At 47.4% G+C, this 17680-nt stretch overlaps 1 protein-coding gene across 1 annotated transcript in view; it reads left to right on the top strand.

Annotated features, from left to right (window-relative positions):
- The window catches only part of LOC147683120 (inositol polyphosphate-5-phosphatase A-like), a 419584-nt gene that overhangs the window by 374273 nt on the left and 27631 nt on the right, over positions 1-17680 (top strand). Inside the window, exon 11 of the mRNA XM_086943599.1 lies at positions 15347-15421. Coding sequence (XP_086799725.1) covers positions 15347-15421 — 75 coding nt within the window. The remainder of the gene's footprint in view (positions 1-15346; positions 15422-17680) is intronic.

Raw genomic sequence — 17680 nt, 5'->3', positions numbered from 1 at the left:
TTATGAGTTTTTACCCTGGGAATGAGACATAGCATGCAGATGTGATATTTATTCAACCAAAATAATGCATGTTTTGCCTCTTTTCTGTGCATTCTCCCCACATATATTTCACCAATATGTTTTACTAGTGGACTATAGCAAAGGAAAAGTGCAAGACTGTGATAATTACCACACAACTCTTAATTCTGATCCCTGCGCAAGCTCCTGTTTGTGCTGGGATCGGAATTTGTCGTAAGTCGTATTCGGGCTCATAAGTTGTATTCGGGGTCAAGTGGGCTTATTAAGTGTCCTGGTTTGGGGACCGCTATTTCCTGCAGCCGGTAAAATCCTCGGAATTTATACACTCAAGCAAAGGCCTGGATTGTCACTGTTTTATATATAGTATTTGTAATCTGCCAGATCCGTATATGTCTGGACACAGCATGTATCAGTTTACAGCAGTGCCCTTGATCCAGTGTATATATAGATGTCTTTTTGTCAGTAGACGTCTGCGGAATGTCTGTGATGTTCCATAACTGGGCACTCGTTTGATCTTGTTGCAGTGAAAACAAAGTCATGTTACCAGCAGCTCGGACAGTGTCCAGCAAGAAGGCCTGCTTGTGGGGGACATATTCGACAAGCGCTGGGGAGTCTGCAGGATGTATGCCTCACCTAGCACTTTAATCAGGAATCTCCTAATAAACTCTACTACTAATGCAGGCTTTGATAACTCGAATAATTACGCTTGATTATATGAGTTGGATTACTTATTGGTTCCTCATTAAAAATATTGCTTACTGCATACAGGATGAAATTTAGGACGTGCTTTTTAAACTTAGGGAAAAAACAGCTTTGTATGTATATACTCCGAGTCAATTAATGTTTGCATTAATAGAGGAACTTTAGATTCATTTGTTGATGTAAAACCCTCTGAGATCCTGGATTTCTCTCTTCCCACCAAGCCTAAAAGTTATTGTTGATGCTGTGTGGGTACCAGATATCAATCGAGCGGTATCTCAAGATAATAGCAAATTCCATCCGTTTGAAGTGATTTGGTGAGACAGTGAATGAATTCATCAAACGTTTAGTGGAATGCACTAGCCTAGTCTATGGAAAGATGTCCCCTTGACTGCACAGGTGCAAGGTTTTGAAGCCATCAAGTGTGGTGAAACAACAATCAGAAAATATATCCTCAAACTTTGAAACTTTAACTTGCCCATGATGTTATGGATGTGTTTTCCATATAATACAGTAGGGCTTGAAATGTTAAACAGTAATTACTTAGGGAGGATAGCACATTAAACTGAAACAAATTAGCAAGACTTGTCCAAAGCAAGTCCCGCCATTACCCAAGTGCGTGATGTTCTTTCCGGACTCTCTCTTTACCCTAAGGGTAACGCCTAGGCTTTTCCTTGGAGAATGTGAGGTTGATTGGCTTCAAAATAGAACAAATTGGAACATTGGCATGCCCCGCAGCACTCTAGTGCCATGCTCGGTCAGGAACAGCACGCCTGCACCAATCACATGGACCAGTCAACGCTTGCCATTTCACTCTGCCAATAGACGTGGCAAGAGCCTGGGTCGGCCTGTCTACAGGGCAATCTGGCAGTGTCCAAAGGGCTGGTTTGACAGGTCAGTGTTTGGCCTTTTTCTGGGCTCTTTGTGAGCCTATATAAGATCTGGTGCCCCATTTATTTTTGCTGTTGACTTCCCTAATATTAACATACCTATTCCCTGCAGAAAGCACATATGCATGCAGTCTCCCAAAACGTGCAAAACACTTATATACAGCTTGTCTTTACAAGTTCAAAACTGTTCTGGTTTGGAAAAGCAGCCAATTTTTAGTCTATTTGCTTCGCTAATGAGATCAACTTTAATTCGTTTTTTGTCCCAGTCCGACACTGGACAGGGCAGTTTTTTTTTCTAATACACTGCATATCATGCTGAAGAACTTTTTTGTTCCGTGGATAAGAATACCTAGGAATAAATAAACCGGGGAAGGACCTCCAAATTCATTAATCCTATTCTGCCAGCAAGACTGAGCATTGATTTTATTCACATTTCAATTTCCAGTACCAGGCAGGCAAAATATCTTGAATGAAGTGTAATTACTAGGCACTTATGCATAGTCGCCTATCAATAGTCTCTTCAATGGGAGGTTTCAGGTTTAGTTGCCTGTGCCAAATATGTAATATATTATTGTATAACGTAATCAGCATATAGATTTACAGCAGTCCTGTGATGCATAGATGTGAACGCCATACCCAGAAAGCTATTCGTATATGTTAGAGCTTAAGTGCCAATTCAAAAAGAAGATGAGACCGGGAGGACCCTGCCTCATGACTTTAGTAGAATTAATCAGGCGTGACGTCAGGCAGCTACTGCAAACATTAACACATGAGTTATTGTAGGGCGATCAAGGGCACCGTGGTCCGGGTGAGCAGTACCTTGGGTGGACAGGAAGTATTAGAAATCCTTTAAATACACATAGCCCAGGTGAGGTATTTGCCAGGTGTGGCAAGTAAGGTATTTTATAGCTGTATAAAATACTTCCTGTTCAAAGTATTCTCCCTGTAAAATGGGGGACTACATGTGGATGTTGATGCTTTCCACACCTGCCTCTGCATGGAAAAGTTCTGCAGGTTTGACCTGTCGAAATTTGCCGAGAGCAAATTGTGAGGTTTCTGTGATTGCCACGCCACTTATAATTTAGATTTATGGTCAACCAGTAGTTTGCTCAGGGATCAGAATTTAGTGCTAACATTTTAACCAGGGGTTGTGTTTTGGAGAAGTGTGGCTCAATGATTAGAGCGGCAGACCCTGATGCAGAGGTCTAGCCCGGGACCAGGGTTCAATTCCCCGCCTCGGCGGGTCTTGGGCTCAAAATTCCACTGACCTGATAATTCTCGCCTCGGTGCCTATTCCAATCATGGAGTCCCACTCTGCAACTCTGGGCAATAGCTTGCTTAATCTCCACAACGGCCCCCATAACGCTAAAAGGATGCCTGGCCTCCACCTTGGGGGTGCCCAGGAGTGGACGCCTCACAGGGAAAGCCAGGATGGGTTCCACAGCGGTATTCGTACAAGCCCCTTGAGACCCTTGCGGGTGAGTAGTGCGCTATACAAGAATCAATTTACATTTACATTTTTACCCAAACCTAGTCAATGTAAGACTTCAAAAATAAATAATTTGGGTGGAAAACCTCCTCCACTTGTGCTGGCTTAGCTGGCAACTGTGGGTTAATCGGATGGAGCATAGCTTGCATGGGTTATAAAGGCTACATCTACCAGAAATAGAGCTGGCGTGCTCTTAGGTATGTGTTTAGGCTTTTCTGGTGATACTGCTAGCAATCAGCTTATCACCTACATTTATTATGGAGAGAGGATTTGTGGATGCACAAAGGTCATTAGGCTCACCCTGCTTAAGTGGCACTGAGACAAATGCTTTTTGAGTGGCATGTCGTTTTAAAACTGCTGGGAATCGATTGATGAATGCCTTATAAAACTGTGGTGTAACTGTGGATCAGATGCCGTACCTCAACCAGTCCTGCAGTGACACTTTTTGTTTCTCTATTCCTGCCTTTCCACTCTAGGGTGAGCTGATCTACTAATCAATTCACGAGGAGCACAGATTTATCACATTTTAAGGGATACAGTGAGTCATACATTTTAGTGAATACTTAATATATCTATTGATTCTCAATATCCTTGCACCTTCACCAGCCTTTACACCATGAGTGGCAGAAAATGTGCACTGTGGGTCCTCAGTACGGAGGACAGGATCCTACTTGGGCTATCACTTTTCCGGGCCCATATGGGGAATCACCCTCGCAGCAGCAGTGACATGTATAGCCTTTGTAAAGCTATATTTGTAGCCATGTGTTGGCTGCAGATACACATGCTAAGTATTCTCCTGGCATCTAGTGTTTGGCCCGGACTCTGCAAGTTGTTTTTTCTCTAGGAAATGTTATGATCGGCATCATCTCTCCCCCTCGAAGTATTGCGCATCTTCAGCTGCTCTTTGTTGGAACGTTTTTTTCCACCATTGGGCTTGTACGGACTGCGTCAGAGCTCTGCAGCATTCAACGCCCACATGTCCTACGGTAAAGAAAAAGACTTCACCTGGAGATCCATTAGACGACACGGACGGGTCCAGGCGCCGGGGACCGATTACCCGGTTACCAATTCACACATGCCTGTCAAGAATGACCATCTCCAGGTGGTGGAGTCAAATAAGGACCTCTTCCGATGGTGCCCTATGTTTGGGGTAAAATGCAGTCACTCTGACACAAACATAGTGTGTAATTCGTACCTATATCCAGGGCACAAAGAAGGCGAGTGTGCGACTTGTTCATTGTCAAAAAGCAAAAAGACACTTTGGACCCGTAGGGATTGACGCCTGGCAGACACTATGGAACTGGTGGCTGAGGCGGAATGTTCTAGCAAGTGCTCAGGTAGGCGGTGGGGTGGTCAACACCAGCCCCCACTACGTCGCTTCCGATTCATCCTCTGGGGACGAACATGCTCCGGTGCATGTCGATAGGCCCACATTGCAGACACTGATCCCCATATCTGAGCTGAGAACCAAGACAATGCCATGTACCAAGAGTACTGTTGACTCAAGTGCAACGAAGATCTTGCACTCACCACCACGAACTCTGCCACACCATAGTGCGCCACAGCCCTCAGACTGCAGGATCACCTTGGAGCCGAGAAGGGACGAAAACGTTCTAGATCCCGTTTGGGCAGCAAGGCCACAGCACTGGGACGGCTCTGGCACTATGCTGCCACCAAAGCATAAGTCGACACAGACTGATCCATTGACGCCAAAGCATAAGTTGGCCCTGGCAGATCCACCAGTACGGAAGGATGACAAGCAAGCTGTGACCCCAAGAAAATCATCGCATCTGAAGAAACGCTCAAGGTCAAGCGTCTCGGAATGAAATAGCATGCACACTCTTCTGGCCAGAAGAAATGTCACACCTCAGGGGTGCCAAAGCCACACAAAGTTTCTGAGGACACACCATTGGTTCCAAAGAAAAGATTCATACACAAAGACCAGTGAAGAACAAGGCATTGTCTTTGATGGATTGCAACAATTTATAGAGGAATAATGTAAAGAAATGCCAAGAGACAGGAACAGTCCTTGCCTTTGCCTCCACCAAAAAAGGTGACACAGGAGCACGCGGCCACGAGACCAATTACTTTCAGACCCTCAGAGTCACCACAAACTCACTTGCCCTCCCTACAAGAAGAGGGAGAGATACAGGACGCAGATTTCCCAGGAACACGTGACATCCACCATACTACTGACCCATGGGCTGATTATGATGTGGTCCTGCCAGACTGAAACATGGAGCCTTCAGTACCTACTAAGGCGCCACCACGAGATGACACATCTTTATACCACAGTGTCATCCAAAGAGCGGCAGAGTACCACAAACTCCATATGTGCACTACAGAGGAGCCAACTGATTTCCTTGTGAAAACACTTTTGCACACAATTCAATATCTGCTAATGACTTGTCCATCACCAACGTATCCAAAGAGATCATCAAGGACCCAGTCAAAGCCAGATTCTAACTGCTCACATAGAGATGGAATATAGGCCATCTCCAACTGACCCTATTTACATACGGGGGCATCCCACGGGAGACTTGTGTGTTGTCACCACTGCCAGAATAGAGCTGCAGCACAATACTGGAGAGGCGCCTGCTCCAGACAAAGAAAGTAAACAGATTGACGCAGCAGCAAAAGAGTAGCAGCAAGGCACGCAAGCCATGGAAGATCGCAAATTCAGTTAGCCTACTCTCCCGATACAATAGGGCTGCCAGGTACGAAATACAAGACCTGATGCAACATCTCCCAGATGAATACAGAAAACGAGGGGAAGACGAGCTATATAGGGGGAGGCAGATATCAAATACAACCATAAAATGTGCATTAAATGGAGCTGACACTGCTGCAAGCGACATCAATACATCTATCATGCTCCGTAGACAAGCGTGGCTATGCACATCTGTGTTAAAACCCGAGGTGCAGCAGCATATTGTCACCATCCCATTCGATGTAGAAAACCTCTTTGGGCCCGCTGTGGACACACAGCTAGAGAAAATAAAGAAGGACACCTACACAGCCAAGTTTGTGGGTGCCTTACAGACAGCACCTCAGAAATAACAGCCCTTTTGGCATTACCGTGGGCGAGGGGCAGCAAAAGTGTCTGCCCCAGAAACAACCAAATATCAGCGCCAGCAACAACAGTACCACAGCAAGGCCGTGGATACTATTGAGGAGGCTACAAAAATAGAGGCCCAGGTAGAGGTACCCCAACAAGGGCACCTCCACACCAGCAAGTAAATGACTTGTCCACACATCCCTAGAGCACAAAACACTTGTCGGGGAAGGCTCCAACAATTCCACCAGTTGTGGCCAGACATCACATCAGTCTAATGGGACTACAAATAATCAGGAAGGGATATTGCCTAGTACTAACTCAAGAGCCACCAAATATCCCACCAAAACGTCAGGTGTTAAATCCACAGCATCTACATCTGCTAAAGGAAGAAGTAAAGGCGTTACTACTAAAAGGGGCCATATAACTAGTCCCACAGCATCAAACCAACGGAGTCTACTCCCTTTATTTCCTCATACCAAAGCAAGATGGCTCACTACGGCCCATTCTAGACCTGCGCCCACTCAATCACTACATAATATCCGAACATCTCCATATGGTCAAATTGCAAGATTTGACACCACTACTACAAAAAGGCTACTTCATGACTGCATTAAACCTGAAGGGCGCTTACTTCCACATTCCAATCCACCTGATGCACCGCAGAAACCTACGGTTTGTAGTAAGTGGACGTCATTATCAATTCAAGGTCCTACCATCTGGGGTGACAATAGCCCCAAGGATGTTCACAAAATGTTTAGCTGTATTAGCAGTGATATTACGAAGAGAAAACATACATGTCTTTCCCTATCTAGACGATTGGCTTAAAAAGAGTCCAACCAAAGCCAGATTTGATGTAATGTTATATCGAACTTATAAAGTCAAGTCAAGTCAAGTCATTAAATTTATATAGCGCGCTACATACCCAGAGGGTCTCAAGGCGCTTGAAGAGGGGTGGGGAATTACTTGTCAAATATCCACGTTTTAAGTTGCTTTCTGAATGCTAGGTGGTTCTGAGTAAGGCGAAGGTGAGTAGGAAGTGAGTTCCAGGTTTTAGCTGCCAGGTAGGAGAAGGATCTGCCTCCCATGGTGGTTTTGTTGATGCGAGGTACAGTGGCATGGGCTTGGTTGGAGGATCGTAGCTGGCGAGAGGGGGTGTAGAAGGACAGTCGTGTGTTGAGGCATTCGGGTCCGATTTCGTAGAGTGCTTTGTGTGCGTGGGTCAGGAGCCGGAAAGTAATCCTCTTGTTGACGGGGAGCCAGTGGAGGTTTCTCAGGTGACCAGAGATGTGTTCGTTACGCGGGATGTCTAATATGAGTCTAGCTGAAGCGTTCTGGATGCGTTGGAGTTTTTTCTGGAGTTTTGCGGTGGTACCGGCGTAGAGGGTGTTTCCGTAGTCCAGTCGGCTCGTGACCAGAGCGTGGGTGACCGTTTTTCTAGTTTCGGTGGGGATCCAGCGAAATGTTTTTTTGAGCATGCGAAGAATGTTGAAGCAAGATGAAGAAACGGCGTTGACTTGTCTGTTCATCGAGAGTGAGGAATCCAGGATGACGCCCAGGTTCCGTGCGTGGTCCGTCGAGATGGGTGCTTTTCCAAGGGCCTCTGGCCACCAAGAGTCATCCCAGGCGGAGGGGGAGGTGCCTAGGATGAGGACTTCTGTTTTGTCTGAGTTCAGTTTCAGACGGCTGTGCTTCATCCATTCGGCTACTTCTTTCATACCTTCATGCAGGTTGGTTTTGGCAGTGTTAGGGTCTCTGGTGAGTGATAGGATCAGTTGAGTGTCGTCGGCGTAGGAGATGATGTTGAGGTTGTGTTGGCGTGCGATGGCCGCGAGGGGGCTCATGTATACGTTGAAGAGGGTGGGGCTGAGTGAGGATCCTTGTGGTACGCCGCAGATGACTTCAGTGGCCTCTGACTTGAATGGTGGAAGGCGGACTCTCTGGGTTCTTCCGGTGAGGAACGAGGTGATCCATTCCAGTGCTTTTCCTTGGATTCCGACGTTTTTGAGGCGTTGTAAAAGGGTGCTATGACAGACCGTGTCGAAGGCTGCGGAGAGGTCGAGGAGGATGAGGGCGACTGTGTCTCCATTGTCCAGTAGAGTTCGAATGTCGTCTGTTGCTGCGATGAGGGCGGTTTCAGTGCTGTGCTTGGCTCGGAAGCCGGATTGTGAGGAGTCGAGGGATTTGTTGGTTTCGAGGAATGCGGCGAGCTGGTTGTTGACCGCTTTCTCGATGACTTTGGCCGGGAATGGAAGGAGTGAGATAGGGCGGTAGTTTTTGAGTTCGGTGGGGTCAGCTGTGGGTTTCTTCAGGAGGGCGCTGAGTTCGGCATGTTTCCAGCTTTCCGGGAAGGTTGCGGAGTTGAGGGAGCAGTTGATGACGTCTCGGAGGTGCGGTGCTATAATGGAGTCTGCTTTGTTAAAGATGTGGTGAGGGCATGGGTCTGTGGGGGATCCTGAGTGGATAGAGTTCATCAGACGGATGGTGTCCTCAGTGGAGATTGGCTTCCAGTCATTGAGGATGTTCAGGGGGGGTGGGGGTCCTGCAGGGGGTTGGTTGGGTTGGTCTTCGGGTCGGTTGTCGAAGCTATTGTGGTTGTCTGCAATTTTGTTGTGGAAGAATGAGGCTAGGGAGTCGCAGAGGGCTTGAGAGGGGGTGATGTCGTTGGAGTTGGCCGAGGGGTTGGTAAATTCCTTGACGATGTTGAATAATTCCTTGCTGTTGTGGGCGTTGTTATCTAGTCGGTCCTTGAAAGCGGTTTTCTTGGCATTCCGGATCAGTTGGTGGTGTAAGCGGGTGGCGTTTTTGAAGGCGTCCTTGGTGCTGGTGGTTGGGTCTTTTTTCCAGGCCTTCTCAAGGGAGCGACAGAGTTTCTTGGATTTCTTAAGATCATCGTTGAACCAGGAGGCCTTCTTGCTGCCTAGTTTGATTTGTCGTTTTTTCAGTGGTGCTAGGATGTCGGTGCTGTTGGATAACCATTGGGTGAGGTTGGTGGCTGCTTGGTCTGGGTTTGAGAAGTGGGCTGGGGGGTTTTGAAGAAGCGATGAGGAGATCTGGTCGATGGTGATTTTGTTTCAGTTTCTTTGCAGAGTGGGTTGGGGGTGGTTGTTGGATGTGGGCTTGTTGTAGGTAAAGTGAACGCAGCTGTGGTCAGTCCAAAGGAGAGCTGTGGTGTGGCTGAAGGAGACATGTTTGCTGGAGGTGAAGATAGGGTCGAGTGTGTGACCTGCGATGTGGGTGGGGGTAGTGACAAGTTGTTTAAGTCCGAGGTTGGCGAGGTTGTCCAAAAGGGTGGTGGTGTTGCGGTCGTTGTTCTTTTCAAGGTGAAAGTTGAGGTCTCCCAAAAGGATGTAATCCTCGGAGGGGAGCGCGTGTGGAGTGATGAAGTCCGTGATGTCTTCACTAAATTGTGCGCGGGGTCCTGGTGGCCTGTAAAGGAGGGTGCCTCGGAGTGTGGTCTTGGGGTCGATGTGGATCTGGAAGTGAAGGTGTTCAGAGTTGGCGAGATTGACGTCTGAGCTGGTTGAGATGCGGATGGATTTCTTATGGACGATAGCGATGCCTCCTCCTGTGTGGCCGGTACGGTCCTTGCGGATGATCTTATAGCCTTCCGGGATGGCAATGGTGATGTCTGGGGCTGATGTGGCGTTCATCCATGTTTCTGTTAGGAAGGCGACGTCCGGAGAGATGGTGTCTAGTAGATTCCAGAGGTCAATGGCGTGCCTGTGGACCGAGCGGGTGTTGAGCAGGATGCAATGTAGGTGGTTGGGGTCGGATAACTGTTGTGTGTTCGTAGATGAGGAGTTGTTCTTGGTGCCGTCAAACTTGCAGGAGTTGCAGGAAAAGGGTCCATGGGTGTGGCCAGGAGCGGCTTGGACGCAGTTAGGGGAACGGCCGGGGTTAAGGGCTAGGAGGGTGGTGGCATCGTAAGTAATGCGGGAGGGGTGGACATTACGAGGACCAGGGGCTCTGGCGCTGGGCGCGGTCCAGGCGCGGACGGGCGTAGACGGGCTTACCTTTGGCGCACCTTCGGCGCGGATTGGGCACGTTCGCTGCACGTGAACGCTGCGCGCAAGTGCATCTGTCATATATGGATAGTGGGAAGGGGAGGGGCGAGGGGGGGTCAGCTGGGAGGCGGGAGCGGGGAGGGGCTGAGGTCAGGGAGGCTAAACAACAACAACACCAGTGCGATTAAAATGGCCGCAATAGGAATAGCCTCGAGTGCAAGCGCACCTTGGCAGCCAAGCGCTACGGAGAGTTACTTGGCACTTAGCAGAAAAGAGCCAGGCTTTCAGAGCCTTTCTGAACCCGGTTTCTGTTTGAGTACGACGAAGCTGGTTCGGGAGCAAATTCCATGCATTGGTCCACAGCCATGCAAATGATTTCCCACCCTTTGTTGTGCACCTAAAATTCGGGGGCTTCAGTTGATTTGCAGTGGAAGATCTAAGAGTGCGATTTGGCACATAGTGGGAAAACCTGGCTCGGAAATAGTGGGGGCCTGAAGAGTTAAAGGTGATTATTAGGATTTTAAAGAGGACTCTTTTCTGGATGGGCAACTAAGGGGCGCATTAAGGGCAGCTGAGGCAGAAGACCATCTGGGCGATTTTAAGACTAGCTATCCAGCTGCATGTTGGACCATCTGCAGTTTGTTTAATACTGACTTATTGGTCCCTGCTTAGAGGATGTTACAGTAGTCAAGTCTAGAAGTGATTAGGGCCACTGCAGCTGCCTTTCTAGCCATGCAAGCGATGAGATTAAAACAAATTTGGAGGAACTTTATCAGTTGAATGCAAGTTCCTGCCACTGTTCGAGCTTGTTGGCGGAAGGAGAGTACTGAGTAGAATTTCACCCCCAAGTTCTTTACTACCTTCACAGTTTTGAGGGGCGGGGAATTGTTTGTCTAATGACCACCATAGGCTTGGGGATAAAGTTTTGGATTTCCCTAAAGGCATAATTTCTGTTTTTTTCTGAGTTACATTTGAGGGGATTAACTTTCATCCAATGGAATACTGCTGTGAGACGCAGTTGCAGATTTTCTTCGGAAAGTGTGGATTGTTCCTCTAGTACCAGAATTAGCTGAGTATTGTCTGCATAAGAGATTGTCTCAATGTTAAAAGACGATATCAAGCTAATGAGAGGGGCCATGTATGTATTAAAGAGCACTGGGCTGAGAATGGAGCCCAGTGGGACCCCAAAAGGCACAAGTTTTTTGACTGATTGATACTGGCTGAAGTGACAACTTGTCTACGATTGTGTAGAAAGGATTTTAGCCAAGTTAAAGCAAGATGCGCAATGCTGTAAGATTTGAGACGGTTGATTAGGATGTCATGAGAAACCGTGTCTAACGCGGCTGATAGATCTAATAGGATCAGCACCGCATTTTTCCCCTGGTCTAAGGCAGATTTAAGGGCTTCTGCGGTATACATTAATGCTGATTCTCTTGAGTGCTGAGGCCTAAAGCCAGATTGATTCAGATGTAAAATGTTCGCCTCTCCTAGGACGTAAGTTGAAAGTTGACAATGTTTTCCGTGATTTTACTAAGGCAGGGAAGCAGAGAGACAGGCTGAAGATTGGTGAGGGTAGTAGGGTCAGCTAGATGTTTTTTCTGGAGCGGTTTGACTAGAGCAATTTTCCACTTGTTCAGTACTACTGCTTGTGAGAGTGAGGCATTTATTATAATGTTATTAAGTGGGTGTATGATGTCTATAATGGCATGCATAACCTGAGGGGGACAAGGGTCAAAAGGAGATCTTGATTTACAAGCAAGAATGGCCTAGCGGGATTGTTCAAGGTTAATCATTCGAAAAGCTTGAAGGGTCAGTCCATCCACTCTTGAGATTGAAGGAGCCTCTGAGAGTGAGATGGGAGGCACTGTGAAATATTTTTGTAGGGATTGGACTTTCTGTTTGCAAAAATCAGCAATGTGGTCGCAAAGAGAGTGGGATGGCGGAATATGTTGCTGGAGAATTATTGGATTAGTAAATTAGTTAACTATTTTAAAAATAGTTTTTGGTGTGAGTTGGCTAGTTTGAGTAAGTTAGTGAAGTAATATGTATTTTCTGCTTTGATTTGTTGGTAGTAGTTTTTGAGGGCCCCTTTAAACACAGTTAATTCTTCCTGTTTGTAACTTTTTCGCCTTCAGTGTTCTAATTTCCTGCAGTGGCTATGAAGTTCTCTCAGTTTTTGGGTGTACCAGGGAGAGGAGGGTTTTTAGTGCGAATGGTTGCTCAGTGGGGTAGAGGGAGCAAAATTATCCCTGAGAGTGGACATCCATTGATTAAAGTGTTGGTTATCAGTTGAAGGATTACCCAACAGCCTGGGTTTGCAAGCAGATGCTTCTATGCTCAGATCAGGGGAGGCTGCCATGTATTTCCATTTGCGCATAGATTTTTGGGTGTTGGAAATGAGGATTATAGGAAAATTTGTGCGAGGGCGCCTAATTTCAAGGGGTATAAACTTGTGGTCAGACCAAGTTAGACTGTTTGGGGTATTAACTGTAAAGGTAGTGAGATTCGAGCATATGCCAACGAGGGTGTGACCTGCATTGTGGGCGGGGGTGAATATTTGCAAGTATAGGCCTATGGTTTCTCTGATTTCTAAGAAGTTCGTTACTCCCTGATCATTTGGCACATTTAAATGGAGATTAAAGTCCCCCAACAGAGTGAAATAAGAGAATCTAAGAATGAGTGTGCTTAGGATATCTCCTATGCTGTTCAAGAAATCCAGGTGCCAGCCTGAATGGCAGTATAGCCGAGTTCCAGCGAAAGAAAAGGAATCATCTAAATTAAGGCAGAAACCAATACTCTCAGCACCTTTGAGGCCTTCAAATTCAAAGGTAGAGCATTTCAATGTGCTGCAATAGATTATCGCAATCCCCCCTCCCCGTTGTTCTGATCTGTCCTGTCTGTGAATGTGGTAGCCCGGGGGGAGAGCGCAGACAATATCAGGATTACACCAAACTTTGAGCCACGTTTCTGTTACAAAAAGACAGTCAAGATTATGGTCTAGGATCAAATCGAAAACGTTTTGTGCATGTATACACAGTGATCTGGCGTTAATAAGCCCTCCTAGTAAGTGGTACGAAGTCATTCTATTACTGAAAGGGGATTTCTGCACAGGTTTAAGAGTGATTGTACAGTCTTTACAACAAATTTATTAATATCTAATTGATTTTAGCATTTATTACACATGTTATTTAGTGTAAGAAGAAATTCTCTTGAATAAGAGAAACCTAATGTGATTTGGGCAGCTTGTCTGGCGCTGGGCGCTGTCCGGACGTGTCGTCCATGTTCCCCCCGCTTGTGACAATTGCGATGCTAAACATTCTTGGAGAGGTCTCATGCATGTGGCACAATTGCTATGCATGATTCCATCATCCCTAGTAGGCGCATCACTATTTTGACTGGTAGGTGACGATGTGGCTGAAATAGATACAGTTGGTTCTGGAGATTGAGAATCCTTTGCGGAGTGGGGTAAGCTGTTCCAGATACTGAATTGAGTATGGCTCCTAGGTATGGTTGTATTTGGAGTGGTTGGAGATGCGATTTTGTCGCATTGATAGTGAAGCCTAATTGATGTAGTAGGTTGATCATGTTTTGAGTGCCTGTTAGACATTAATGCTTTCATGTTACTACTTAGAATTACAATCAGGTCATATTAAATACTGTTCTGCCCAGCTGAACTTTTAATTATTTTACTTTGCTCCAGACCTCGGTCCTGATAGTAGCCTGTTCTCCCCCAGCCTCACCTGCGGTTCGGAGTCTCTTGCTATCTTTACACTAGGCGTGCCCTGTTCTGCTGGGATCTTGTTCTGGTTGCCTGTCCCCACCCAATCTGTGTCTGGGTTAAGGTGCACAGAGCCCTCCTGGGAGTGAGACCATCCTACGCACTTAGCGCTCTAGTCTCTGGACACATTATTTAATGTGCCTGCCAGCGCGGACGCACCAAAGGCACGCCAAAGGCTTACCCCACTCCGCAAAGGATTCTCAATCTCCAGAACCAACTGTATCTATTTCAGCCACATCGTCACCTACCAGTCAAAACAGTGATGCGCCTACTTGGGATGATGGCATCATGTATAGCAATTGTGCCACATGCACGACTACACATGAGACGTCTCCAAGAGTGTTTAGCATCGCAATGGTCACAAGCGGGGGGAAAATGGACGATCTAGTGTTGGTTTCACCCAAGGTCCTTCAGGCACTACAATGGTGGAACACCTTGAACATATGAAAGGAGGAGCCTTCAAGGACCTGATCCCACAAGTAACAATCACAACTGATGTGTCAGTCATGGGGTGGGGTGCTCATATGAAGGACATTGTGGTTCAGAGACACTGGAGCTCACAACAATAAACACTGCAAATCAACATACTGGAGCTTTTAGCCATCTATATGGCTCACAAAGCATACCTAACAAACAGGGAAAAATGTCCTTCTACCATCAGACAATATGACTGGAATGTTTTACATTCTGAAACTGAGGGGCCCCATTCCATACAACTGTCACAGCTAGTGCAGACCACATGGAAATGGGAAAGCACACAATACATACCAAGCCAGAAACCCCCCATTGTGTACCTGCTCAGCAGGATACAGCAGCAAGTTCACAACTGGGAAATACACACTCCGTTACTGCTGCATTACTTCCACCGGTGCAGAATCCCCACATTAGACCGATTCGCCACCAACAAAAACTCAAAGTGCCAAAGCTTTGCATCCAGATACCCACACCCACTATCCAAAGGGAACATTCTATGGATGAACTTTCAAAGAACTCCCAACCCCGTTCACTTGGAAACGTGAATTTTTTATAAATGTATGTGATGAAGCCCAGGTACCACCACACAAACGTCTTTTATTGCAGAACCTTTCAACATGGCCCAGGATACATGCGTGCCTCAGGTCGATCCTCCTTAAAATGCACATGGTGGAGCTTAACTTGGCTTCTCATGTACTAGAGTGATGGATTACTTTAAACAGTTACCTATGGTGGCAATAGTTGACTGCAACCCCTGACCAGATATCCCAAAATTATCAAACAGATATTGTACTACAGGCTGATTAGTGATGTTCACTCTGAGAATGAATCCTCTCCCAATGAATCAATGTCTTGACCATGAAGAGTGTAATCTGAATGTCTCCTGTTTGCTGGCATTGTCAAAGGTCTGATGGTGTGTTTTTTCTCCTGTGCTAGGTGCTTCTTCATATCAAGACAAAACTGTTCGAGTATCTGAACCAGGCTGTGTTTAGAGAAGATAACGGCAGAGCTGTGAGTACTGTAATTTCAGTAGCGAGGGTACACTCGGCGCTAATGGAGAGTGGGAATGGGGCCTGGTCAGAGTCTCAGGAATCGAAGGCAGGAGGAGCCTTGTATTACAGCCACAATTACCTCTGCTGGTAAACTCTAGCATGTTGGGGCCAAGAGACTCTCTAAGCTGCAGGGTCTAAAGGCTGGCATGTAAATCTGGACACTTTGCCTTTGGGCTTCAAGTGCTGGGCCTGTGTGCCTAGAAGTCATGGAGTTGTGTTCCTCGCTTGAGCTATGGTGGGGGCTCTGACAATCGACTTTGAAGTCAGACCTCTGTGGCTGTGGGGATCCAGGAGTTAGGCCTGTGCAAGCTGAAGTTTGGGTGAAAAAACTTTGTGGGGTGGATCCTAATCTTTGAGGGTGTGGCAAAACACTTTGAACGTGGGAAGTCCGTGACTGTGCATAGTGGATGTGGGGCTGAGACTGTGCACCTTGAAGTGGATGCATAGTCTGAAGTCACTTTAGAATGATGAGCCTGGTTGTGCAGTATGCAGCCTGGAACCTGAGGCTCTGTGGTGTGATGTTGGGGGACTTGGCTGCACGCCTTGTGTTTATGGGGGGTGACTGCGACCTCTAGAGTTAGGGGCAACAGCAGTACACTCTGAAGTCAGGGAGCGGGTACTGTGCTGTCTGGTGTCAGGGACAGTCGCTGTTCACTCTAAAGTTGGTTACCAGTGACTGTACACTCTGTGGTGGTGGAGCAGTGTCTGTACAGTGTGGAGTTAGGGAGCAGTGAGTGTACACTCTGTCATCAAGGGCACTTACTGTGCACTCTGGCGTTGGGAGCAGTGGTAGTGCACTCTGGAGTGGTGGAGCAGTGGCTGTACAGTATAGAGTTAGAGAGCAGTAACTGTGCACTCTGGCATCAAGGTCGCTTGTTGTGCACTCTGGAGTTGGAGAGCAGTGGTTGTCCAGTCTGGCGAAAGTGTACTTGTTTTGCATTGTGGAGTTGAGGATCAGTGGCTGTGAACTCTGGAGTTGAGGAGCAGTGACTGCCCAGTCTGGTGTGCTTGCTTGGCACTCTGGTGTGGAAGATCAGTAGCTGTGAACTTTGGAGTTGGAGAGGAGTGCACACTCTGGAGTCAGAAAAATTGACTGTGCACTCCGACGTCCGGGAGAGTTTCTGTGCACTCGATTTGGAGAGCAGTGCATGCTGGAGTCAGGGAGCAGGGGCTGTGAGGTCCGGTATCAGGGTTAGTGAGTGACTGCACATTCTGGAGATGGAGAGCAGTGAAGAGTGTGGAGTTTGGTAGCAGCTACTGCGTACTCCAGCGTCAGGGACAGTGGCTCTGCACTCTGGAGTTGGGGAGCAGTAACTCGGCACTCAGGTGTTGGGGAGAAGTGACTCTGCAATCTGGCATCAGGGACACTTGTTGGGCACTCTGGGGTGGAAAAGCAGTTGTTGTTTTCTCTGGAGTTAGGGAGTAGTTACCCTCTCGAGTCGGGGAGCAGTGACTACACTCTGGCGTCAGTGACAGTGGCTGGGCACTCTGGCAGGGAGCAGTGTGCACTCTTGAGCCAGGGAGCAGTGACTTTGCTGCCTGGCATCAGGGGCACTTGCTGGGCACTATGGAGTAGAGAAGCAGTGGTTGTTCACTCTGGATTTGGGGAGTAGTTATTTTCTGGAGAACAGTGCACTCTCTGGAGTCAGGCTGCAGTTACTATGCCGTTTGGCGTCAGGGCAGTGGCTGTGCACTCTGGCAGGGAGCATTGTTTACTCTGGAGTCGATGAGCAGTGACTGCTCAGTCTGGCTTCAGAGGCAGTGACTGTGCACTGTGGCTCAGAGGCGGCTCCTCCATTATGGCAGAGGAGCGTCGCCCCACTGCTCAGAGCCAGGAGATAAAAAAAGATAATAAAACGATTTATTATCATTTTATTTTTCCTTGTATGAGCCGAGCGGCCCGAGTCTAGGACAGGGCGGGCCATCCTCTAAGAAGGCAGCAAGGAGGAGGAGAGTTGTGCACTGTAAGTGCTCATGTCGGTTTGGACGGCCGTCTTAGGATGGCCAAACCAACAGGCTCACTTACATTTCCCCAACCCAGCTGTATTGCACAGCCAAGTGGAGAAAAGGAACAGACTTCCAGTGCCTGAGCAAGCGTTAGTTCAGCCCGCTAAGGCCAATCCTGGCGCTGCTCTCATACTGGGTAATAGCATGAGAACAGCGTTAGCATTGGGTAGGGAATCTGGGAGCATGTGCAGTGCGGTCAATCCTGGATAAT

This window comes from Lissotriton vulgaris, chromosome 11 (genome assembly GCF_964263255.1).
Source record: "Lissotriton vulgaris chromosome 11, aLisVul1.2, whole genome shotgun sequence".
Classification (NCBI taxonomy): Eukaryota; Metazoa; Chordata; class Amphibia; order Caudata; family Salamandridae; genus Lissotriton; species Lissotriton vulgaris.
The sequence above is the reverse complement of the archived record's forward strand: the minus strand, read 5'-3'. Positions and strand labels throughout refer to the sequence as shown.